The sequence below is a fragment of the Archocentrus centrarchus genome, chromosome 5 (assembly GCF_007364275.1).
Source record: "Archocentrus centrarchus isolate MPI-CPG fArcCen1 chromosome 5, fArcCen1, whole genome shotgun sequence".
Taxonomy (NCBI): Eukaryota; Metazoa; Chordata; class Actinopteri; order Cichliformes; family Cichlidae; genus Archocentrus; species Archocentrus centrarchus.
The window spans coordinates 24,032,485-24,059,255 of NC_044350.1; the positions used below are offsets into that span (position 1 = coordinate 24,032,485).

Genomic DNA, 26,771 nt, shown 5'->3' on the forward strand with positions numbered 1-26,771 from the left:
ATGGCGTGGCTTCTGTTCCACAAAAACTTTAATGTTGGCAATGACTCAAGAACGTTGTGACCTAGGATGTTCAAATCTCGGTGACCTTGACCTATGGGTAAATGTCAGAGGTCAATCTTGTGAATGCGATAATTCAAGAATAATCTCACCTAGGGTGTTCAAATTCATACCATAGATGCATCTACTAAAAATCTCAGACACATTTGAATCTTGCCGACCGTGATGCAAAGGTAAAGGTCAGAGGTCAAGTTAAACAAAACTTTAATGCTGGCATTGGCACTCGAGAATGATGTGACCTAGGGTGTTCAAATTCACACCATAAATGAATACTGTTCAAGCTAGACCCATCAAACTTCACACACTTCTTCACAGACTTTACTATAGCAGCACCTTGACAACCCCCCCCCAATTACAAATCCAAAACAGACGAGCTTTGGGGCCCGCTCAGTGGTGTTTGTTTTTCTTGTATTTAACATGTGTTCAACATCTTAATGTTTGGTTGATTGAAAACTGTCTACTTTGGTAAAGTAATCCAAAGCTGCCAGTGCATTTCAGCACAGTTAGTTTTCAGCAAAGTTTGGTTGCTGTATAAAACTTAATCATTATATTCAAAGCTGTGAGATATTCAAAGAAACATCTCACAACTAATTATCTTAATTGACAACAACAAATAATTGGCTATAAAGAAACCATCTGGAGTATATTCTAGAAATGGAAATGGAGTGTGGTTAAGCACTCTGTAAATCTCTGGGTAAATCTCTGTACATAAAAAAAAACAACATTCAATATGTTATCACTGAGCACAGTTTTGTAATAGAAATCACTGTATGGGCTCAACAACACCTCTGAAAACAACTTAGCAGAATAGTTAGTGAACACAGTTCAAATGTAAACGCTAGTTAACAGGTGGTGTAACAAAGTCTGGGTTGTATGCAGGCTGGGCTGGTGGCATCAGAGGACACGCTGACTGGCCGGGGCTGAACACAGCCTGCTTGTAAGGCATAAGTGGTGGAGTGTAGTCGTGACTGACTAGAAACAGAGAGAGAAGTTGGCATGAGAATGAATGTACTGAAAATGTTTTAACAGTAATCACAACTGTAGTTCTGTAGCACAGGAATAAATATTATACAGCAGCAGTTTGCATTTGAACACCTGATTACAAATATTCTTAAGAACCAGAGCCCTGCACTACGAAGCAGGATTGTGGCTTATCCAGGTAACTTTCCAGGGGAAACCCTGCATTAACTTGGCGAGTTGATAACCAGCTTCATGTGACTGTGACCTGATCATCAATGTTAAGGTAAGTGAAAACAGATAGCAGAAGGATACACTGGATATACAATACCAATCAAGTTTGGACACACCTTCTCATTCAATGTTTTTATTTTTTTGTTCCTACATTGTGAATTTATACTCATTCCAGCTTTGCACCCTCTTGGCATTCTCTCAATCAGCTTCATGAGGTAATCACCTGAAAGGATTTTCCAACTGTATTGAAGGAGTTCCCAGAGGTGCTGAGCACTTGTTGGCTGCTTTGCCTTCACTCTGCAGTCCAACTCTTCCCAAACCATCTCAACTGGGTTTAGATCAGGTGACTGTGGAGGCCAGGCCATCTGACGCAACACTCCATCACCCTCTTTCTTAGTCAAATAGCCCTTGCATAGCCTGGAGGTGTGTTTGAGGTCATTGTCCTGTTGAAAAACAAATGATGGTCCCACTAAGCTCAAACCAGATGGGAAGGCATGTTGCTGCAGAACGCGGTGGTAGCCATGCTGGTTGAGTGTGCCTTGGATCTGGAATAAATCGCCAACAGTGTCACCAGCAAAGCATTCCCACACCATCACAATTCCTCCTCCATACTTCACAGCGGGAACTACACATGTAGGAACCATCCGCTCACCTTTCCTGCATCTTATAAAGACATGGCGTTCTAAAATTTGGACTCATCAGACCAAAGGAAAGATTTCCACTGGACTAATGCCCATTCCTTGTGTTCCTTAGCCCAAGCCATTCTCTTCCCCTTGTTGTTCTTCCTTAGAAGTGGTTTATTTGCAGCAATTCAACCATAAAGTCCAGATTCACGTAGTCTTCTCTGAACAGCTGATCTTGAGATGTGTGTGCTACTTAAACTCTGTGAAGCATTTAGGTGGGTTCTTATCTGGGGTGCTGTTAACATGCAGTTTCTGAGGCTGGTAACTCTGATGAACTTATCCTGTGCAACAGAGTACCTACTTCGAAGAATCTAAAATATAAAACTTGTCTGTTTAACAGTTTTCTGTTTACTAAATAATTCCACATGTATTTCTTCATAGTTTGGATGACATTAGTATTAATCTACAATGCATACACTTTTTAAATAACGAAAAACCACTGAATTAGAAGATGTCCAAACTTCTGACTGGCACTGTGTGTTGAAATCACTTCCCAGTATAGGGCCCGGCATTGCAAAATATCTTTGTGAAATTTCCAAACCTTAAACATGTTGTTAGTGACTAAAGGTTGGTATACTATGTGTTTCGTAAGACCTCTATGTGATTGTACTCTTTCTTTAATGATTTACACACTATTTGACAATGGAGCCCTCTATAAGTGTCTTTTATTTTGGGCATTTAATTGACTCCCAAACAATAAAGGCTATTCTAACATATCCAAACTACACATTAGCTTCAACATCAGGAGGTTGTGCATTAATTGCAGGAGTGTTTACCTTTAAATTAGGGTAAGTTGTTTAAATGACCTCTTGCTAGTGCTAATAGCCACTCTTGCTTGCTAACTATGGTACTACTGAACCTGCACCAGGCGATCAACTGCTGGCTAGAACCTGGGATGGCCTGTGGTTATGGATGTAATATTACATTCACAAAAGTTAAATTAACTAGCCTTTTAATAAGCTGTATTTGTGTTGGCTTGCATGCTTGTCTCTGAGTGGCTGAGAGGCTAAATCAACTTCTGAAGAAATATTTTTGAACTTAGAAGCTCTTTTGTCCCAGTCAGGAGCTTCTATTAGTATTTCCACAGATGCACAGTTTTGGTTTTCAAAGCCCAGGCTAACAAATGCAGTATGTTGATGATCAGAAACCACACTCACTTGCTTCCTGATACGATGGTGGTGGTCCTGATATGAATGGTTGTCCATGACTGGGCACTGTGAGCACGGGCTGAGCAGGGTAGCCAGGCTGCATTGGTACTGAGTGGTAAGGCACTCCCTCATAGGACTGAGAGGGTCCACGCACTGCAGTCAGGTGCTGTGGGTACCTCTGAGGATTGCTGGAAACCACTGTTTCGTGTGTAGTGATAGCCACTTCAGCTGTAAGCAAACAAGTAACAAGAGATGAGAACTGTATATGCCAAAAGTTAGTCATAGCTTCCATTGTTTTCCATGAAGTGGTGGAATATAGCTATGAGCAGAATTATTCCACTATGGGGGAAAAAAAGGGTTTCAGATTGATTAACTAGTTTCAGTTACCATAAAAAACACTCAGAAATAACAATGGAGAGACAGTTTACAATTTTATCATCTGTTTATGTCCTGTTTATCAGGTACCATATTAATCATTAAATGCATGGAACAGAAATTTGGAAAACGAAATTGCAGCTTGTGCTGTATCTCATAGTCAGACTGTGAATACACCCCTCAGATTAATACACTTCAAGTGATTCATGCAATTACATCTAACTCCTGTCAGATTAAGTCCTAATAATAAAATTGTATCAGCCATATGGTATGTATTAAATGCACACTGGCTTTCCAGTCTTAGCATAGAAACATTTAAACTACTTTGTTTGTATCAAGTAGAATACAAGACCATCATCAATGGGAATATCCTCCCGCGATGAATGAAAATATAAAATAAATATAGAAGTCACGATAACATTTAAAAAATATAAGCATGCTGTAAGAGATTGATATTCTGTGATTATCTTTAACATTTCCACAAATATTTTTTGATAACCACATCTTAGAACAGACACAAAAAACTTCCATGGTAAACAAATGAGAGAAAATACATACTGTACTCTTGTACAAAGGTGTTTACTGCATTATGTTTTTCTAGGAATGTCAATAAAGCACAGTAAGCAGAGTTAATACCAAGGGGAACAAAAATACTAGTTCAGTAGTTATTTAAAGGACTGTGGTGATAAATGTTATACACTTTTCTTACTGTCAAGAAAACCAACAATACCTCAAACCTCCCTACAGTCTATGGCATTACAATTCAAACTGAAAACACTAATCGTTAAAACAAATTACAAATTTACACTTTCATATTTAAAATCCATCAAATGTTACCCTACATCTCCATTTTATCCACCATTACACAATCAAAAGTAAACAATGAAAATCTTGGAGTGTACTTGCCACCAGGCAAGGCAGGTAACTGCTTGGATCCCCAGCCAGTAGGAGGCTGTACAAAATTTGCAGTGACAGTAGGTGTAGCTTGACCCTACTAAGGGCTCCCAACCTGACTCCACTCACTGTTGCAAGTGGTGTGCATCATTGTGTTTATACAAACCTAAGGACAACAACAAAAACCATCCATCCATTTTCTTCCTCTTAACCTTTTCAGGGTCGCAGCAGGGTCCACCGGAGACAGGCCGCCAGCCTGTCGCACGGCTAATACAGAGAGACAGACAATCGTTCACACTCACATTCACACCTATGGGCAATTTTGAATCACCAAGTAACCTAACCCCACTAACTGCATATCTTTGGACTGTGGGAGGAAACACTCTGCACAGAAAGGCCCTGGCCAAGGTGGATTTGAACCCAGGACCTTCTTGCTGTGAGGCTAACCCCTGCACCACCTAACAGTGTGAAAAAAGAAAGAATAAAAAGCAAGATAGGGGTGAGTGGAGCTCATAGTAATGAATAATGCCCATGACTAAGGGTGGGCAACCAAGTGTGAAATGTCTTCTGATACATACCATGCAACTTGCTACCAGTGACTAAGAATTATTATGTTGTTGACTCAGGGACGCAAAATATTGACATTTTCCAGAGCGTACAAAGCGTACGACAGGAGGGGGGGGGGTAACACCCAGCGTACGCTTTTCAAATAGTTAGAAAATGTTGGTTGGTCTGTGTAATTTGAGCGCAGATGGCCGAGACATCCACACCACTGCACCATTCTGTGGTCTGCAGCGATATGGCCTCCGGTTTGGCAGATCAGTTCAAAGGCCTCATTGAATTCTCCAAAACAGTCCATCATCGATTCACAAAATGACTCTACTGGTGATATTAGACAGGAACAAGCCGTGAGTGTGGCACAGCAGGTGTGGAAAGCAGCCAAAGCCACTGCGGTCAAGTGACCGTCTCCGAATTGACGGTTCACTGCGAAAAACTGATCCATTATTTATTTATCTGGGGGAGGGGGGTGGGAGGTGATCCTTTAAGCTCTGATTATACTCTGCTGTGCACGCAGATATGGCCACAGATGACTGGAAACACAGTGGATAAGTAGTCATGTCTGTTATCTTTACTGAAGTCAGCATAAAGTCTGCTGCCTTACATATACAGCGTCGCTGCAATACTTACAGCGTCGCTGGTGGAACCTCTTGTACAGGTAGCAGAAGGGGCAGAAACAGCAGAAGATGATGATCAACAATGAAATGAGGACTAAGAAGAAGACACCAATGACAGCAGTGGGATCGGGATGCATATGAACAGTGCTGAAACTGAAAAGTAAATAAAAAATAATTATGCAAAGTTGTTTTTAGCTACAAAACAGTAAACATAAAAAGAAGTTCATCAAGTCAAATTCAGGACTTTTAAAGTTATTTGTTTTAGAATTACAATCAATAACAGCAGCCAAAGAATGATGGAAAATCAACCAGCCCCACCACAGGGTTGGTTGGCACACAGTGAAAACATAAAGAATGGAGTGACAAATTTATTCATATATTCATACCAGAGCCAGAGAATACACATGTATTCAATAGCGTTTATTCAGATCTTAACCAATTAACAGTTTGTGCAAGGGTGGTGTGTGAGTGTGTATCTGTGCCAATCATGACTCATCTTCTGAGAATATCTGCATACTGTCCTGAATGTTGACGTCCTTGGCTGTACTCGTACTTTTATTTTGAATCTTAACCTGCCTGGCTGCCTGTAGCATAATCTGTGCTGGTGTCTGTCCTCTCTGATTTTCCTACTTTCCATTTCGACTCATACAAGATACTTTTAAATGTTAGTGGGAGTGGCACTTTTTTTTTTTTTTTTTAATTTGCCCCAACTTTTATGCCAGCAGCCATTAGTGGCCTGCTGAATAACAGTGAGCTATCCAGCCCGGCTCTCCCTTGCAAATAAATATCACAATTTTCAGTACTTCCAAGCACTATACAACACCAATTCCTAATGATATAGTAAAAGTTAACACAACATGAACTTGGATAGAGGTTGCTACACGTCTACATGACCCAGTATAGTCCATGAATGTGATAAATGAATGGTGCAAACTGTAGCTGGTTTGCACACCATCTTTATATTGGTGGTTGTGCACAAGAAGACATTACTTTCTGTTTATTTCAAAATCAGGACTTAAAACACAAATTACTTATCACATTTAATGTGCTGTAATGCAGAGAGAAAAAGGCACCATCCAAAATAGAACTGGTTTAACTTACACAAAGCATTTAAAGGCTCTGTGTAAGTTCAAAGCAGAACAAAATAGAAAAAAAATTACCATTGCTCTTGATCGTCTTCATCAAACCTGCTCAAAAGATCTGAACAACAATGTCGGCTGGAGCAGTCACCACAGCAAAAACCTTTATTGCATTTCTGGAGGCCCTTTCCACTGTGGGCCAGGCAGTCGTCCCCTGCTGTATCAGAGCAGACGCAGGAAATGTTAGCTCAATTATTATTTATGATAATTCACTGTTCAGCTCTGCCACGTGCTGACTTGATTGAATTTCCGTTCCATTTCAGAGGTTGTAGGTGCTGTTGAACTGTACTGCATTGTAAAGATGTTGTATTTTCACCCAGTTGTTTAGGAGTCTTGTTTTTTTTTTAGCAGTTTAGTGCCCTTTTTTCCACTTTGTGGTTGTAGTTCACACTACTGTTTATATATAAATGAGGACAGAAACGTAACATAAATTAAGCTTCCAAATGACAATTATTATAACTTTCAAAGGCTATGCCTATTGCTTTAGACTGTATAGAATTTATTTGTCTGTACCTAATTAAATGGCAACCTGAGTTACAGGTTTATGGTGGATAATACCTATTATCTAAAACCTCAGAAAATACCCACACACACGGATTAACTTTCAAATCTGTCCGTATATGTATTCTAATGGACAATTGACTGCGTGAATTGTAGAGTTGACAGTGTTATTTAAAGGTTTAAAACACAAACAGTAACTTTAAAAAATAATCTCACATCGCCCTAACAGCGGGCTGCTTAGTATCGGCGTGAAGCTAAACGATAGACTGCATGTCGACCGGAAACAACTAATGCCGTCAAGAACATCAGCTGTTTACAGACTAAAATGATGAAACTTACCGGATACACAAGGGGACAGGATCACACATAGTGCCAGCACAACAATACTGGACAGGCTCGGAGCCATGGCTACTACAAGATTCCCGGATTCAGTCGAGTAACTGGGAATCTCCTCCGACAGTTTTAGAGGAGAGGGTCTGGTGTGATCTGGACCGACTGCTGATTGTCTATACACGGAGCCGCCTCGCTCAGTTTATGTTCCAGCCCACTGCCAGACTTTTTCCATTCATAGACTGTATATAATCATGAGTCTATGAATCATCTTTATCCACGGTCTTTGGTTATGAACATGGCCATAACCAGCTATTAGGTTAATTTGCGCAGTTCTTGGCAGGTAATTATTGAAATGAATGTGCATAAATTAGCGCACTGATAGTGACCCAAAGAGCACTCATCGGGCGCATTTTTTCCCTCCACATATCAAACGAAACTGCCACTGCGCGTCTTTGAGAAAATCACGGTTAAGCCAGCCACACGTAGAATTCTGATTCTAGATATTACGGTACGGGTGCCGCGCGACCTTGAAACGCATCAGAAATCTTCTTATCCTGGAATTTTGATTTTACTGCACAGTCCAGTACAGATTTGGCTTTATTACAAATTGTCTGTGTAGGTTCTCAGTCATCCAGGTCATAGCAGTCGCTGAAACCTGGAAAAGGGCGACTCGACTTTCTTGAAGAAATGCTTATCCCCGGGGTATGTTGTAGGCAACATACCCCATCATATTGAAAACTCCACAGATTTTGCCAACAAGGTCCAAAATCTTGCACTGAATCCAGATGAAAACATTGTGTCCTTTGATGTGGTTTCACTTTTCCCTTGCATACCTACAACTGAGGCAGTGGAGACCGTCAGAAAACGACTACAGGAAGACAACTCCTTACAAAACAGGACCAGGTTTAACCCAGATCAGATTTGCGCACTGCCTTGCCACAGCATATTTCAAATACAATGACGGCTTCTATAGACAAAAGGATGCGCCATGGGCTCCCCAGTGTCACCCATTATAGCCAACCTTTACATGGAGGAAGTGGAAAGTTTCTTCAAAGGGATAGCACCTAGCCCCTGATACAAATACATGGATGTCACCCTTCACTCGCCGCATCAGCTGTGGTGAGCGAAGGCTGTGTACATAAGCTTTACCAGGGAGGATACCAGGGATAATAGGTTACAATTCCTGGACTGTGCTGTGCTTATTGAGGAAGATGGGATCCTCACCATTAAAGTTTACTATGGATGTGTTATTTATTTATCATTTTGAACTGTCATTACAGAGGTTATTTGATGGGTGCCTGTACTTCTTTTACGTACATGTGTATCATGTGTCAGTCCATGTTAATGCTAGTGCTATGCACATAAAGAATAATAATAATAAAAAAAAAAATCTGTTAATTCCTATTCAGTCTGACTCCAACGCTGCCTTGTGGAAAGCTGCATTTCATATGTGTGTAGTTTTTGAAAAAAATGAAAGGCCAAACCCCTGTATTTATAGGGAAATACACGAATCTGTTAGAGGTGATGTGACCATTTAACCTGATTTCTACTCAGGTTGAACTCTACAGTAAGTTTTCCCCCCTACAAAGAAGTGGAGGTCTGTAATTTTTAATCGTAGGTACACTTCAACTGTGAGAGATAGAATCTAAGGAAAAGATCCAGAAAATCACATTGTGTGATTTTTAAATAATTAATTTGCATTTTGTTGCATGAAAGTATTTGATACAATAGAAAAACAGAACTGAATATTTGGTACAGAAATCTTCGGTTGTAATTACAGAGGTCAGATATTTCCTGTAGTTCCTCCTTACAGATCTTCTCCTTATCTTTCAGGTTTCGAGGCTGTAGAAACAGTAGAGCATGTTCATACATTATCTTTGCACGATAGAGCTTTAAACAGTATTTGTGGCTTGCACTGGGAACTGTGTTCAGTATTCCTGAGCCCGTGCTGTGATTTCCATGAAAGAATCATGCTTGTTTTTTAGTGCAAACAGGGCCCGAATATCACAGGCAGCCATTACTGATTTTCAGTCTTGTCCCTTGTGCACAGATATTTCTCCAAAGTTTCAGAATCTTTTGATGGCACTACTATGTAATGTAGATGATGAGATGTTCAAAGTCTTCACAGTTTTAGGTTGAGAAACATTATTCTGAAATTGTTCCTTAGGAGCTTTTTGCAGATTGCTGAACCTATGCTCATTTTCACTTCTGAGAAAGTCTGCCTAAGATATTCTTTGTATAGCCTCTTACTGACCCACTTATTTTGCAAAATAATACTCCAGCTGTTTCTTTTTAGCACAATTAAAAGCCTTCCACTCCCTGTCGCAATATTTTTGAGACATGTTCTTTCCATGAAATTCAAAAGGAGTTAATATTTTTCAGGGAATAGTAAAGTTTTTTTTTTATCTTTTATGTTTTTTATATCCTGTTGTGAATAAAATAAGGGTTTATAAGATTTTCAAATCATTGAAATTTGTTTTATTTACAATATTGAAATTGGGTTTGTATCTATGGTGGATATTCTGTATTCTGGAGGCAGGCAAATCTTTTGTACATCTGTGCCACAGGATGAGAAGTCCCCAACACTTGGTGGGAGACACCCCCAAAGGTGGTCGAGAACAACAAGTGGGACTATGGGACTGTGGGACTTCAAGTTTCATATAGACAAGCTGCTGCTAGCCAACCGACCAGACATAGTGGTGGTTGACAAGGACCAGAATACACTTGTCGGCATGTTTTCCCTTGTGGCAGACCTAAACATATCTTCAACAGATGAACAGATGAACTGTATCTGAAAGTGATGTCCTTAAGAGTTAAGAAAAAATCCAGCAAAAGCCTGACATGGGACCATCTGGCTGTTGCTCCATCTACTGCCTTATCAGAAAAGGTCTCAGTGGAAGGGTGGCTGTCAAGAAGCTGTTCTTGAGGGAGAAAGACGAGGATAAAAAGGCTAAGGATGCCAAATTACAATTGGACTGAGAATCAGTGGTAACAGATGTTATGGAGTGATGAATCCAAATTTGAAATTTTTGATTGAAATCATTGTCAATATGTGTGGAGGAGGTCAGGAGAGAGGTAAAACAGTGAGTGTCTACAGCCATCTGTTAAACTCGGTGGAAGTTCTGTCGTAGTTTGGGGCTGCATTTCAGCCAGTGGTGTTGGAAATCTTGTCAAAATTGATGGAATTATGAATGCAGAAAAGTACTGATTTTTGAGCGACGATGTAATAATATCTGGAAAGTGTCTCATTGACAGTAGCTTCATTCGTCAGCATGACAATGACCCAGAACACGCTGCCAGTGCAGTAAATCATACCTGGATAGAAAAACACACAGTGGAACACTATCAGTCATGGACTGGCCTTCCCAGAGCCCAGGCCTCAAGATTATTAAAGCAGTGTGGAATCATCTCAACAGTGAAGAGAACAAAACCAACAATCCTGCTGCTGAAAATCAGATCAGTGTTTCTGATGATATCCAGCCAGAGGACAGTGTTTCTAATATCTCATGTCCAACAGAACATTCTAAAGCCAGCTCAAGTACTCAAAATGTCATTCACCACCTCTGCCAAATTTAAAACACAAGCTGAAAAGGCAGAGCTGATGAAGTGCATGGCTACCTTAAAAAAGAAACACATGTGCAAAGGAGGAAAAGGCATGATTGGAAAAAGAGCAGCCAATGAGAGAAAAGAAATAACTGCCCTTGGAAACTGAACTAAAGAAATTGATGCAAAACTTAAGGTACAGAAGCTAAATTCCAAATGCAGTTCTAAAATATCAAATGGTATGAATTCACATGTTGAAAAGGCTGAGTTACAAAGGACACCTGGACTAAATCCACACACTGACCACGTTGAACTAAGTCAGTCTGAACCTCCACTGGACTCTCAAGCTGTCACTGTCAAGCCAAACTGCCCTGAAATATCACAGCTACCAAAGCTGGAAGAAAGCTGGATGACAACAACACAAATGACATAATGATCCTTCAAATGCAGAACAGCAATCCCATCCCACTCAGCAAATCAATCAGTGCCAAAATGAGGTCACTGCTTTGTTAATCCAGCAAAATTCAGCATCTGCTTTGCCCATGAGGACTATTTAAATTTTTAACGGTGACTCTTTGCAATTTAAATCCTTTCTGAGAGCCTTTGAACATCGTGTGGAGGAAAACCAGCGACTTCAGTGACTGCTTGTATTTTCTGGGAGAATACACAAGGGGGCAGCCTAGAAACCTGGTTAGGCAAACCTGGACAAGGATACCAGACAGCGCTGAACATAAAATTTCTTCTGCTTATATGGACAAAATCTACAACTGGCCCTCAATTAAATGTGAGGATGTAAATGCACTACCGAGGTTGTTCCAATTTAATACAGCACATCAAGAACATGAAGGAGCTGGATGTGCCAGCAAACCTCAGGACTACTATAATGAAACTCAATTAAATAAATTGATAAATGAAGAGATGTTGCATGTGACATTCATGACCAAACTGGAAGCAGAGCCGTGTTTGTGGTCACTGAAAAGTCAAAATTGTTTCAGACCAACTGTATGGCAACATCCAGGATACATCTTGAACTGGCCAAGCAAAAGCATCTGCTCGCTCACAGCAGAGGCGAAAAGGAGGTGCCTTTGCAACCAACGTCACTACCATAAAGAATAGAGTTAAAGACAATAACAGGGGAAACTTTGCTTCTCTCCAAAGTAACCAGTATGAGTGTTTGTACTACACCAACCATGCACTGGACAGATGCACACAGTCCCAGTCAAGGACACAGCAGGACAAAATATATTTCTTAAAGCAGAAAGAAATTTGTTTTGGCTGAAGAGCAATAGGACAGTCCATACATATGCCTTTCTGGACCCTGGGAGTTCAGGTAGATTCTGCACTGCTAGTTTGGAAAAAAGGTTGGGGGTAACAGGCGAACCAAGCAATTTTCTGTTACAGACAATGGGACAAATTAAAGATGTTAGAACCACCACTGTTACTGGATTGGCAGTGTCTGGTTTTGATAAAGATTATTTTATTGAACTGACATCTGTTCTGACACAAACCACAATGCCAGTGTCCAGAGGAAACATTCCACATCAAGACTATGTTGCTGAATAGCCCTATCTGAGCAGCGTTGTATGACTAGGATGCAGGTGTGAATTTGCTCAGCGTGACATGCTCCCAAACTGCTGGAAGCTGATCAGTAACCAAGGTGGTGGACCCTATGCGGTGAAAACAGAAGTTGTCTGGGTAATAAATGGACCTCTTCACACTGGAGACTCTGGAGGTAATTCTGTCCAAACAGGCTGCACTGTTGTACCAGTGAATCACATATCTGTTGATACTGGGAAAGCATGTTAATGCAGCAGTACCATCAAAATTTTAATGGAAAGACATCTGAAAAACAGCTGGAGATGTCAAGAGAGGTAATTAAATTCATGAACATTATAAAGAATACAACAGAGCTAAAAGATGGACATATTCCATTAACTTACCTGTTCAAAGCTGAGGATCCTGTTTTGCTAAACAACCCCTGTATGAAGCGGAGGTTTAATAGAGATGTTACATTAACAGTAAAAGGGAATACACTGACTTTTTAAATAACATGCTGGTCAAACATATGCTGAAACAATGGATGATAAAGGGTTCAGAGAAAGAAAAAGTGTGGTACATCCCCCACCACAAAGTACATCACTCCACAAAACAGAAGCTGAGAGTTGTGTTTGATTGTGGCTGTAAATACAAAGGCATCAGTTCAATTCAATTCAATTCAATTTTATTTATATAGCACCAAATCACAACAAACAGTCACCTCAAGGCACTTTATATTGTAAGATAAAGATCCTACAATAATTACAGAGAAAACCCAACACTCAAAATGACCCCCTATGAGCAAGCACTTGGTGACAGTGGGAAGGAAAAACTCCCTTTTAACAGGAAGAACCCTCTGGCAGAACCAGGCTCAGGGAGGGACAGTCATCTGCCGGTTGGGAAGATGCATCAGAGGAAGATGCAGTACAGCTGATACACGGCCTGCTACACGGCCTGACTTTGCTTTGCAAGAAGGGCAGCTTCCATCTTCAATAATGGGTCATTAACAGCCACAAAGTTTTGGCGTCAATTCCCAGTGACATCAGAGCAAAAGACAAAAAGGAAATGGATGTGGACTGGGATCAGCTGCCAGTGGAAAGAGCTCTTAGGATGCAGTGGTGTGTTAAAGATGTCACCAGAAGAGGCATTTTATCTGTGGTGGGCTCCTTTTATGACCCACTTTTTGTTGTTCCAGCTAACTTATTGTTGCAAGAGCTCTGCAAGCTGAACCTGAAGTGGGATGAAACATTTCCATCTGCCAGTTCGTCACCAGTCAAGTCTCTGTTATTAGAGAAGCCACAGACATCCTGCAGTGGAGATATGTAAACACTAAAGACAACCCTGCAGATGAAGCATCTCATGGAATGACAGCTGAGAAGTTTTTTACGTGTGAAAAATGGCTAAAAGGCCATACAACTCTCTTTTTACCTAAGTGTGAGTGGCCTGCATTTGATATGGACACATTTTTGGTTAATGCTGACAATCCAGAGATGAAGAAAGATTTAATATCATTGTTAAACACAATGAAGAACCCACTGACCAACTCATTCGCTTTCTCTTCCTGGAGAAAACTCAAAATATCAGTGGCCTGGTTGCTTGAGTTCAAACATCAGCTTCTACTTCTCAGTCAAAAAAGAAAGCAACTGATGGCTAATAACAGCAAGGAAGCTGACCACGATTTAAGAGATTTAAAGTCACGCTTTGAAAAGCCAGCTTAACACCAGAGCGCTATAATGAAGCAGAAAGAGCAGTACAGGAACAAAAGTTCAGCAGTGAAACGGCCTCGCTGAAACAAGGCTCTGAGAACGTGCCCAGAGACAGTCCTCTGTCTCCTTCCTGGATGATGGCATCCTCAGAGCTGGTGGCCGCTTGTCTAAATCTCCACTGCTGCTAGAAGTCAAACACCCTGTGATCCTGATAAAGACCTGCCTGTTTCCCAGCTGATTCTGTGTCATATTCATCAACAATTTGGACATGCTGGCTGGTTTGTAAGTTATCTGAATCCACAAACAAAAAGTAAAATGCCTGATATTTCCTTCTGAAATATTGTGGAGTATAAGGGCATAAACTAAAAAAAAAAAAGAAAAGAAAAAAAAAAGAAAAAATGTAAAGTACATTCAACAAGATACTGTAAAAAAGTTAACTATGGGCACTGGTATTTAAGCAAATCAGCACTCGGAAGTATTACTACTGGAATACAGAATTCACACAAAATGCTAAACTAATTTAAATATTGTTAAAGACCACAAAAACAGACAAAACAACCAACATTTAAAGTAACTTAATAAACTTTTTTTTTTTTTTTTTTAATCAGCGCGGTATTTCCCCGGAAAAAGACGAGAAGAGAGCAGAGCAACTTCCTCTGCGGAGGTCCTTTCTGAGGGCCGACTGATTAAATACAAGGATGGAAAAAGTGTGGTAGTAGACTGCAACTAGTGATGGCCAAAGCGAGATTTTGTGAATCACTGAAACGTTTGAAGCGGTTGTGCTGGAATTGTATCGAGGTTTTGAAACAATCTGACACCCATCTCCATAGTGCACAATTCTAAACAATACTGCTGATTATACCAAATTATCAATAATTAAGATTAACAAATGTTTTGGAGGAATCTCCATAACAAGGAAACAAAAACACGGAGATTGTTAAAGACAGCATGCTGAGACTGTAGTGAACACTGTGTTTCAGGACTCTTTAACATGCTGTACGCGAGGCTGTTTCAGTTGCTTAGTAATTCAGTGCAATGCACAACAAACCAAGTTATGAAATAAAACATACTGAGTAAGCTTTCTGGGAGTTTTACTTATAATTAATTTAAAAATAAACATTTAAATATATAAAAGACAAAATGTGTTTTCCGCCTTAAAAAACTAAAAGTTAACATTTATTAAGTTATCGTAGGTTAATTCTGACCAATCGCAACAGTTCATTTCACAGAAATCAATACCTTTTAAATTTGCGTTCGTCACGGTTCAGAAGTTGCTCAGCGTAGGATGAGGAAACTTTCCTCCACATTATTTGCAACTTATACAGCTATGAATGTCACATCTTGAGGCATGGGCATGATATTTTTATTCAGTCTGCTGAGGTCTTGGTTACACTGAAACTGTATGCCTTTGTTTATGAGACATTTGCACCGGAAGTGTCAGTGAGGATAAAAAAGGAAAAGAAAAAAAAATAGTTAAAAATGTTAAAATTGTTAAGAAGCAAGTCATCTGTAATGCATGTGTTGTTTTGTTGCTTTGTTTATTTATTTACTGTACAGCACGAATACGCCTTCAGTTTCGGACTGCGCAGGATGCGGGTTACGGCTTAAGAGTGAACATGAACTCTCTTCTAGAAGCTGTACTATCAAAAAGCATTAATTTAATAATTACAAGGCCCAGCCCAAATAACTGTGGTCCGTCAAAAAATGGGAATCCTGGCACCCCTCCTGTCTAGAAACAGCAGGTAATGTGGCAGGCCTGCCATACAGGTAAGCAACCTGCCAAAACTCTGTGACGTGGGTGTTTTGAGCCACCCCTTGGAGCAGTGTTCCGAAACATCCGCGTCAGACGTCAGTATCGAGTGCTTCATCTCCAGCTGAAGTAACTGGGCGGCGCGGCACCGTGTATAGACGATCTTCGCAGCAGTCGTTGAGTCCAGATCACGCCAGATCTCCTCTTAAATTGTCCAGGATTCCCACTTCCTTGACTGAATCTGTGAATGAAAGAGTAGGAATGGCACCAGGCTTGTCCAGTATTGTTGCGTTGGTTCTATATGTGATTCTGTCCCCTTGTGTATTCGGTAAGTTTGATTATTTTCTGTAAGCCGAAGAGAATGATGGATGGATGTGAAGGGCCGTTGTCTTGTTGTCTCTGGCCGTCTGTCATGTTATCTACAGAGTTTGAAAAGACCATGTTTAGGGCGATGTCAGTGACGTGTGCTTTGCAAGGACGCGACTGTTTGTTTTTTGTTTTTTAAGTTACAGTTTATGTTTTAAACCTTTTAACAGCACTGTAACAGTTTGTTTAAGCCTCCTTTTCCTTTAATTTAAGATTATTTTAACATTATAAATTTAAACGTTAATTCAGTGTCTGGGTATTTTATAATGTTTTAGATTATAGATATTATCCACCATAATCTGGCCACTCAACTTTCCAGTCAATTAGGTACAGGCAAATAAATTAAATGGGGTCTAAAGCAACAGGCATAAAGAAATCCTACCCCTTAATGATCATTTAGCCTTATATCTATCCTCATTTATATTTTTATATATATATATATATATATATATATATATATAACAAATATCCATCCATCCATCCATTCGCTTCCGCACATGTTAAGGGTCGCGGGGGGGCTGGAGTCTATCCCAGCTGTCATAGGGCGAGAGGCAGGTAAACTCAGAGAGTAAATAAGGGTGTGAAAACCTCTCTGTATACTTACAGCACCCAGAACTACAGCCTCTGAATTGACACTGAAGTTGAATCAGGAACTCCTTAAATTTCAACATGTCACCGCTGAACAGTGAATTATCATAACTAATAACTAACTGCTCTGTCTGAAATGAGTTAACTTTTCCTGCCCCTCTCCATTTTCTGTATCTGCTCTGTTGCAGCAGGGGACGACTGCCTGCCGTATGATGATAAGGGCTTACAGAAATGCAATATTGGATTTTGCTGTGGTGACTGCTACAGCCGATATTGTTGTTCATTTTCTTGGAATAAGTTTGATGAAGATGAACAAGAAAAATGGTATGTTCTTCTATTTTATTCGGAAATTGATGATAAATTGCCTCGAACTAGTTTGTTTCCTTTTTAAATTGATCTTCTTTTCCAGTATAAATGTGTGTTTAGGGCCACTTGTGCAATGATTTAGCTATTAAAAAACAGCAAGTAATGTCTTCCTGTGCACGGACATCAGCATAAATCTGAAGCTCAGTCCAGCTACAGGCTGAAACAGAGGCTTTTCATTCACATTATCAGCTTGTTGACACCCCCTCCCCCCCTCTTAAAAAAATAAAAATTAATAAAATAAAATAAAAACTCTAGAAAAAGAACCCTTTGTATGTTGTGTGCAGGTTACTGGAAGGTGACACACCTAAAACAGTACCTTTGGCTGAGGCAGCAGATTTTGAATGTGTACGTTTCAGTCTGTGCCATAAGAAATGTAGCAGGCTCTATCCAAGCATAGGCTGTGCCACTCAAACCATAGAATTAGGAGTTGTTGTTGCATAGTGCTTGGAAGTTTGGAAAATTTTGTTATAATATCAATGTGAATATATAATGGCATTTTTGGTTTTCCATCATACTTTTGGCTTTATAATTTGTTGTAAGTTTTAAAATGTCCTATTTCTTTGTGTCCTTTTCAGTAACAACTATATTTATAAATACAACTTTGTCCATGGTACATTACCCATAGTCGCTGGTTTTGTGGGCTTCATCGCCATTGTATTTATCTTCATCTGCTGCTGCTGTTGCCCGTGCTGTTGCATGTACAATATGTGCCGCAAACCACAATGTAAGTATTACTCTCCTAATAACTAATACTTTCTTTAATTTGAGTCAATTAAACTTTAGTCATTCCTGTTAAACTTCTTGAAGCTGGCCTTATAGGGTGCCGCCGGGGGCACACTTGATGCATTGTAATGCAATGTTATTGCAGTCCCCAAAACTTGGCAGTGAGTAGAAATGTAGCCTACGATGCTGGAAACCTGGCTGCTCATCACTGTTTCTGTTACCTGTTGAAGTTCAGCCCCTGGCTGCCAGGCTACGGTTGGCATGCTCTCAGCTTTGATTGTTATCATTCATTCATTCATTCATCATGGGTTCTTGGCTAGCTTTGTGTTAGCATACTGTCTGTACAGAAGAGCCGAAGCTGTGTTAGCAGCATGGTACAGTTGTCTCTGTTCTGGATGCAGTTGGCAGTTCAGCATTGCGCTCTTGTCCTTTTAGTGCAATAAAAATAAAACTGATGTCCATATCTTCACTCCTCAAACACTGTAGACTACTGTGATTGTAACATTTCACGAAATCTATATGAAATAAGCACAATTTTTTACCAGTGACCCTGTTGCACACTTCCTGTGATTAATATATTGACAGCTTATAGGCTTATGCTACTGCATCTGCAACATGGAGCTGCACATTTGTTGGTTGCCTGCTCTCAACCAACAAGGTGTTGAGTTTCTCAACTATGTAGACATGCATGTCAGATTTTTGCCACATCTGAAAAAAAAATTCACACTCTTAGTTTCTAGACTGCTACCCAACCCAGAGGTTTGGTCTGACGAGTATCACAAGAATTGAGACACAGAACACAAATTGACCTAATGTTTCACAATCATCCCAAAATACAAAAGCTTTGTAAACTCTTCTGAGCTGTGAAGTTCCTATTTTGACTTTGGTGTTTTATGTGCTGTACAAGTTTTTGCTTTTCATTGATTTTCTTTGGTGAGAGTGTGTCCCACAGGTCGACTCAGCATATCTTCAGAGATAATTACTGTTTAGAGTTCATGCTGTGTTTTCTCACTTCAAAGGTCAGGTCTTAACTCGATTTTTTTTTTTTTTTTTTTTCCTCTCTGCTTACTCTTTAGAGTGCTTCAAGTTCTTTGAGCTCAGGCATATCAAGTTTTCTGCACATGCAAATACCAACGTTAAGCTGAACGGGGGTTTGTGTCAGTTTATCTATTAAACCACAACGTTAGCAATTAACTGATCCTACTGAGTACGGTCCGTCTAGCCCGATAATCATTATGGTTATTTCAAAACTACTAAAATTATAACTGCAGTTTATCCCTGTTTGTCCTGTATTCACAATAGTCAGTAATGGGTGGAGATAGTCCCTAAGAATCTCATTATTTACTCCTGATTGTGTAATGCTGGATTAAAAAAAAAATATATAAACATTTGATGGATTTTCATAATGATTTAATTTTACAATTGTCAATTTCAGTAGGAAGTTTAATGCCACGAACCATTATGGGAAGTTGGAAGCATTATGGGCTGTAGTCTTTTCATTGGTTTTAGTATTATTTTTTTTATTGTTATTGTTATTATTATTATTATTATTGCTTGAATTTTGTGACAACATGTCACATAACACTGCTTTCATATCTATGCACTGAAATAAAGTTGGTACTTTTTATTCATCTAAATTCAGTGCCTCGCTTAGAAGAAATAAAGAAAATTGTACTATAACTTAACGTAAAATTAAATCAACGGGGCACCGCTTTACCTTTATATTTTGTTTATGAACCTATTTTTCATGGAGTTACAAATATGTCCACTCAGCTGGACACCATGCATTTGACTTTTCAACCAGAGAAATGTGTATTTAACACACCAATAACAGAAAATGATATTGCATCCTCAGATCGACTGTCACTACTGCTAATATTCACTAATCCTGATTCTGTTAATTGCATTCAAATAACAAATAAAAATAAAAAAAGCAACTCCCCATGACTGGCCAGTCGGTAGCAGTGTATGGGATGATGCACAAGCATCCACTGTGTTGAATGATATGCAACTATAACAACAAAACACAGGCATATACAAGAGAACAGCTTTGAACAGCCGTCCACTGTAGTGACCACTATGCATGAAAGGGTTAGAAAAAATAAAGAAAATTGTACTATAACTTAACATAAAATTAAATCAGCAGGGTACTGCTTTCACCTTTATATTGTGCCACCTTCCTCTTAATTTAAAACTTCTTTACAGACAAATTAGGTATTGATTCAGCTGACCTAAGTGTATCTACTAAAAACAAAATATAATATAAGTATTGTACCTGTATGATGACTAAAACTCATAGTAAAGTACTCAAAAGCTGTGCCATTGCTCTCTTTTTCACCTGTGATGTTTTGCATATTGTTTTGCATGCACATGTTGACCATTGAAGCCTTCACTGCTCACTGTGGTTATTGGACAACTATCCTCGGCCAAAAGAGACTGCATTGGTGATTTCAGTGTGTGACCTCTAGTGTTATGTTGATATGTTGTACAGGTTCACTTTCTTGGATGTTTGAGTTGACATTGGATGATTCGTATTAGCAACCATTATATTCTTTTACTTCACCTTTCATTATGCTGCAGTTTGCAGTGGTTTCTCAGGTGGTTGAATACGTTTGTTTTGCTGCTTTGTGTTGCTGACAACATTCTACAGCATTCTTTGCATATGATTTCTTATTCAACATCATTACCCTAAATGCAAAGGTTCTTCAAACAACATGGATGACCGACTTCAAGGAGCAAGCTCTTCACATTTTGCTGTGCCAAATATTTGATTTTCATTTTGATGGTTTTTTTTTTTAATGTAGTGTGACTTTATGAACTGAATAATGCCAAGTGTACAAATACTCTCATTTTTGTTGACTCCACATTGTTTGATGTGGCATGCGTTGGTCATCTAAGTTCTGAGAAAAATTTCTGTGAAACCGTATTTCACTTGAAACTCAAATAGCAACAGATTCTCTAGGCATTTGTGACTCATCAGAACAAATCTAATCTCATGATGGCTCCTGCATTGCTCAGTGGCAGGGTAGTATCATGGCAAAGCAGGTAATAGACCTGCTGGTCCACCTTGTGGATGTCACAGTTTGACTGTCCTTGGTATGAAATGGACATGCACGCAAATTGAATGCTTATATTGCAGTACCAGCAGCATAAAGCCAACAAGTCGCTACCACCTTTTACTCGTTTAGGAGCCATTTCAACTATACTGCACTCCCAAGATTACTTAAGAAAAAAGAAAGGATAAGACAATAGGTGTGGGGAGGCCAAATGTAAATGCATATCAGCCATCTAGCTTGTTGGCTTTAAATAAAATATGACCCTTGCTGGTACTGCAACGTAAACATGCAAATTGCATGTACGTCCACTTCACACCTAGGACACGCAAAGGGTGAAAGACACACTGATCCACTGTTGGATATTGTACGCTTTGCTGTGATATCAGGTTTTCAATGCGTAAGGAGAAAAATGAGAAGAAAAAGGGGAGGGCCTACAGTAAATACATAGGCATCTGTAGAAAAAGAAAAACTTCTACTTGTTATTTTTCCAAGAATGCAGTCAGTGAAACAAGCCCTTCTCAATTGTTTAACTCCATTAGATTACAAAATAGTGGATTTAATTCCACCTATTGCTTCATAATTCCCCCTTGCCCTGAAACAGCCTGTTCTCCTGTCTTTTGTTTTCTCTTCTACAAAGTTAGTTAAACCTGAAACCACTAATATTCATGGCCCCATCTTAATCTCCTTCCCTAAATGGATTTTTTTCTTTTTTAAATTCCTTCTCAGTAGAGCACCCAAGTTTTCTATATTTGTATTTATAGTCAAGCCTTTTCTCATTCCACACTTCCTTGCACTTCCTGTCATGGTCTTTTAGCCAGCTCGTAAATGTTTTGCCATTAGATGACAGTCTTGTGGCAGAGAGGTCAAAATACAAGTAAGGAGCACAATGTGGCTTCTTTGGCTCAGTCTGTCACATGATGGGATCAAATTCAGCAATGTCAGAGCTCCGCCCTGTGTGACTCATTGTTGCCACAACAACCACAAACTGGAAAATCCAAGGCCATCATGTGTCATTTGCACGGTTCATGATGACTGCCACTGAGTTAAAAAACACCCTAATTTCCCTCCAAACACCCCCCCCCCACACACACACACACACACAGACAGCTCTCTTTCACTGTACTTACAGAGAGATGAGTTACACTTCCTGCAAGAGTGTTTCTTTGAGTCTCTATAAACTATCAGTCTAGAAAATAACATAATAATAATAATTGATTAATATTCAGTTTTTAGTCTGACTTTATGAGAATATTGCCTATAAATTATAATATACATTGAAGGCTTTTTGGATAATATGTGGCATATTTCTACATTTCTAATTTGTTGTTACTTATTTGCTTACAGCTGTGATAGCTGCACCTATCCAGACCACAGTGGTCACCACCATTCCTCAGCAGTGCCCCGAGCAGCCCACTGCAGTGCCTGGGCCCTCTCAATCCTACCCGGGAATGCCCATCCAGTCAGTACCAGCTAAGCCCGACTACCCAGCTCAGCCCATCTATCCAGCTCAGCCCGTTTACCCAGCTCAGCCCATCTATCCAGCTCAGCCCGTTTACCCAGCTCAGCCCATGCCCACATCACCCTACCATGTACAGCCATTCACACCAGGACCACCACCATCGTATCAGGAAGCAAGTAAGTGTGGCTTTTGATCACCCCAGTATTCAACTAAAACTATGAAAAGGAAATATTTGTTGACAGAATGTACAAGTAGGTGAACGCTGAGATTTCTGAGGCAGATTCGCAAAGCTTTTTTTTTTTTTTTGTTCTTCAGAATATTTTTATAATCGGATGTGGCGGTGGAAACTGCTGCTGTATAATATTTATTCTTATGATACACAACTGAAGTTGTTGTTGTTGTTGTTATTATTAAAACATTTTCAGCACATTCATTCTCATGCCAGCTTCTCTTTCTGTTTCCAGCCAATCCTGCCTACCCTCCACAACCGATGCCTTACAGTCAGGCTGCGTTCACCTCCAGCCAGCCAACATACCCTCTGAAGCCTCCGGCCGAGCCCCAGCCCAATGCTCCACCTGCCAGCTCAGATCTCCAAGCTCAGCCTCCATTTAACCCAGATTTTGTTGCACCACCACCCTAGGACAGATAGTGGGCATCGATGCCCACTATCTGTCCTATCTGATCAGTGTCCTGATCAGATAACATTGTTGAACTTTGCTGAACAGGACGTATGTACTTTGAATTAAGATAAGACACTCCAGAGTAACTTGGTTCATGTATTTTGGTGGCTACAATAATGGTATATCGGTTCTGTTGAATAGTTTCCAAGTGAAAATGTTGATATTTTTGCATCGGCCTGCAATATGGCAATATGAAGTGTACATATACACTAAAATATTATTAGTATTTGTTTGTTTTTTTTAACAGTTTCTAGTGGCTCAGTTTTGAGTTACTTTGTGAAATTAAACGTGACCCCTGTTTCTCACTACTTTAAAGAGTAGGAGAATTACTTTTTTTTCCCGTCCTCATTCCTCAGAATATCTGTCTTGCTTTGCAGAACTGTGAAGTGCTTTGAACCTTTTGTCCCTGTACTCTCGTATTTCCTTGTAAGTGATGTTAATGATACATCAGAACAAATTCAAAGAGTGCAACATTTATCACTGGAAAGGTAAATTGATGGAAAGGATTCACGTTATGTCAGTTGACCACCCATGGTTCCTGAAGACACAAAATCTACTGAGGTGACTCCTAAAATAATGTTTTCAACCTCCAGAACAAATGAAAAAAATTCCCTCTGGCAATTTGATTTAGGCCTTGTACACAGGGAAGGCTTTCTTTTTTTTTTTATAATCATGCAGACAGAGGAGTTGAAATTAAGTTGTTTTTATTTTTTTCTTCATTTCTCAGGTTCTTATTTTCCCATCTTACAACCTCACTTCCAAAAAGTTTGGGGTACTGTACAAAGTATACATAAATACAGGCTATAGGAGTTTATCACAACTTGGGTTGAGAGAATGAGCATAAACTTAACTACAATTAATGAGTTCTAGGATTAATAAGATTAACTCTAGATTAACCAGACTTCCCATCTGAACTGTGCTCACTAACCAATTTGCTATGATATTTTCAGAGTGGCTGCTGAGTCCATGTAATGATTTCCTCTACAGAACTGTGCTCCGTGATAACAGATATTGAATGTTGTTCCTTTTTAAAAACAAACAAACAAAAAAAAAACCTTTGGCATTTTGAGTAGATTTACTCAGATTATCTGAATGTTTAAATTATATTATGGGATATATAGTGCCTTGAGCTGACTATTGGGATTTGCTGCTTTGAAAGATGAATTGAACTGCTCTGTGGGTGATTTAAACTTCTCAGCTTGACATTGAGACATTTAAATTGTTTATTTGCTAACACAGTCTTTTATTCCATTTCCACTTCTAAAACACTCACTAAAGCAAAACACTAGATGCTCTTTTTAATAATAATGAAATGCATTAGTCTTATATAGCACTTTTCTAGACACTCAAAGACGCTTTACAATTTCATGCATTATTCATTCACACCTCAATCATACCTGGTGGTGGTAAGCCACTAATGTAGCCACACCAAACACACAACCACATTCACACTTAGGAAATGTGGGTTAAGTGTCTCGGCCAATGACAGCATGTGCTCAGATGGGGACTCGAACCAGCAACTCCAGTTGCAAGGTGAGCACCTGCCCACTGCGCCACTGCCACCCATAACTTTTATATCTAATCATTTCAATTGTTGCCAGTTAAGGTAACTAGTTGTGAGGAGATTCCACCAGGTGTCTTTGAATATAATGATTACATTTCTTAGAGTCCCAGCTTTGTTGAAAACAGGACTGGCAACTAAGCTGAAATGCGCTTAAATGCACTTTAGATCATTTTAACAAAACAGATTATTTTCTTCATAATCAACCAAAAATTAAGATGATGAGCACTTGTTAAATACAAAAAACAATTGTACCTCATGTCACATTAGACCAAAAGCATGCATGTAATTTAAAATCCTTTAAAATATATTTCTGTTTATTCTTTTTATTCTATTTATTTATTGATCCACTTGATTCACAAAATGTCATATTTACTCAACTGTTGCAATAACGATTTATAGTCACTCGAATGATCCACAATATTTTATGGTGTGCAGTTTTGTAAATGCTGCCATCAAGTCTTATCTCAGATGTGAACCTTTTTTTTTTTTTTTTAATCTTTAGTATGCTTTCCTGTTGAAGTAGAGGTTTGTAAATGCATTATTTCACTTAAATTTTCATTATGGGAAAAAAGAGCCATTACTTCTGCTTTCTGCTGACTGAAATTACTTGAATATCTTATAAAAGTGATCTTTTTCTTGTGAATCTGCTGACCCTGGAGAAGTACAGTGTCAACTTGTGATGGTCTACACCTTCTTTATCATCATTGGGTTTAGACTTTCAGGTTACAGTTTGCATCAGTTACACCTATGCAATGGCTTTTGTTTTCCATTGATGTTTGAGACACCAAATGATTAATGAAACTCATGCAATATCATGTTTTTAATAAAAAACTTTGCAATAGACTTTCCTTTTGTCTGAAATGTGTATTTTATTTTTTTTTTGTTGTTGTATTGTTGGAGCCATTTCTGTATTATGCTTTGATAAATATTTGTTGTCATATGTATTGTTAGAACCTGTTTATTTTGTTATGTCATGGTGGCAAGAGAAGAGACTGTCACGGCTCCGCCTTTTGCGAGCTGATTTGAGGTGCACTGGGATCAGGTGTGGGGAGATTTCAATCAGCTGGTGGGGTGGTAGGACACAGCTTTTTTGACCGTGATCTTGGCTACGATTGTAAGGCATTTGTCAAGTGTAAATAAATACGATGCAAAACTTAATTCACGCGTCCGAAGATTGAACTACCCCCGCCATAGCGGATCCGAGCGATGCGCGTCGGAGGCCGCAACATTAGTCAAAAAAGCTTCTCCATGTACTCCTGCATCGACGGGAATACGAGCTGGATCTGAGGGATTGGAATTAATTCCAGGAAACCAGTATGAATGGGCAGGCCCGGATTAAGGTGGGTCTGGGCCCCGGGGCAAGGAGATTGCAAGGGCCCCCCCTCCCCCCCTCCCGCTCCGAGCCCATACCAACCCCCCCCACCACCACCACCACCACCACCACCCCCCCCCGACACACACTCCCCTACAAAAGTCTCTTTCTGCTCTTCCTTCGTGCAAAATCATCTACCAACTCATCAAAGTTCAGCTGTTGCACAAACTGTGATTCAATTGCAAGAAGTGAGAGGGAGTTCAGACGATTTTGGGTCATTTTCATCCTGAGCTCATTTTTTATTCGAGCCATTCTGGAGAATGACCGTTCCCCTTCACAGTTCGTAATTGGCAGAGTCAAGAACAGTCGAAGTTGCCGTATCCTGTAGCCCAGGGGCCCTTTGATTGCTGTCCCCCTAGGCGCTCTAGTCGCCGTACCGCATAGCCCAGGGGCCCTTTGATTGCCGTTTCCTGTGGCACAGGGGCCCTATGGTTGCCATATCCCGTGGCTCAGGGGCCCTTTGATAGCCGTCCCCCGTGGCCCAGGGGCCCTCTGATTGCCGTCCCCCGTGGCCCAGGGGCCCTCTGGTTGCCATATCCCGTGGTTCAGGGGCCCTTTGCCATCCC

At 39.8% G+C, this 26,771-nt stretch overlaps 2 protein-coding genes across 2 annotated transcripts; one reads left to right on the forward strand and one right to left on the reverse strand.

Annotated features, from left to right (window-relative positions):
• Positions 1 to 371: 371 nt before the first annotated feature.
• LOC115779833 (protein shisa-5-like) lies at positions 372 to 7,646 on the reverse strand. The gene is made up of 5 exons (XM_030728692.1): positions 7,503 to 7,646; positions 6,684 to 6,819; positions 5,537 to 5,676; positions 3,089 to 3,307; positions 372 to 1,029 (listed from the first exon to the last, which is right to left on the reverse strand). The coding sequence occupies exons 1-5, from the start codon at positions 7,567 to 7,569 to the stop codon at positions 896 to 898; spliced, it is 696 nt and encodes a 231-aa protein (XP_030584552.1). The 5' UTR covers positions 7,570 to 7,646; the 3' UTR covers positions 372 to 895.
• An 8,522-nt stretch (positions 7,647 to 16,168) lies between these two features.
• Positions 16,169 to 25,676, forward strand: LOC115779832 (protein shisa-4-like). Its single transcript, XM_030728691.1, has 5 exons — positions 16,169 to 16,359; positions 17,174 to 17,309; positions 17,927 to 18,075; positions 22,475 to 22,765; positions 23,054 to 25,676. The coding sequence occupies exons 1-5, from the start codon at positions 16,293 to 16,295 to the stop codon at positions 23,227 to 23,229; spliced, it is 819 nt and encodes a 272-aa protein (XP_030584551.1). The 5' UTR covers positions 16,169 to 16,292; the 3' UTR covers positions 23,230 to 25,676.
• Positions 25,677 to 26,771: the final 1,095 nt, after the last annotated feature.

What these genes read in the sequence shown, in the direction of transcription:
- LOC115779833 (XM_030728692.1), bottom strand. Translation starts at nt 7,569, where the DNA reads ATGGCTCCGAGCCTGTCCAGTATTGTTGTGCTGGCACTATGTGTGATC. An exon ending in CCTGTCCCCTTGTGTATCCG is followed by an intron (nt 6,820 to 7,502) that starts GTAAGTTTCATC and finishes GCTCTGATACAG; the next exon opens with CAGGGGACGACTGCCTGGCC. An exon ending in ACCATCGTATCAGGAAGCAA is followed by an intron (nt 1,030 to 3,088) that starts GTGAGTGTGGTT and finishes CTCTGTTTCTAG; the next exon opens with TCAGTCACGACTACACTCCA.
- LOC115779832 (XM_030728691.1), top strand. Translation starts at nt 16,293, where the DNA reads ATGGCACCAGGCTTGTCCAGTATTGTTGCGTTGGTTCTATATGTGATT. An exon ending in TCTGTCCCCTTGTGTATTCG is followed by an intron (nt 16,360 to 17,173) that starts GTAAGTTTGATT and finishes GCTCTGTTGCAG; the next exon opens with CAGGGGACGACTGCCTGCCG. An exon ending in TATGTGCCGCAAACCACAAT is followed by an intron (nt 18,076 to 22,474) that starts GTAAGTATTACT and finishes ATTTGCTTACAG; the next exon opens with CTGTGATAGCTGCACCTATC.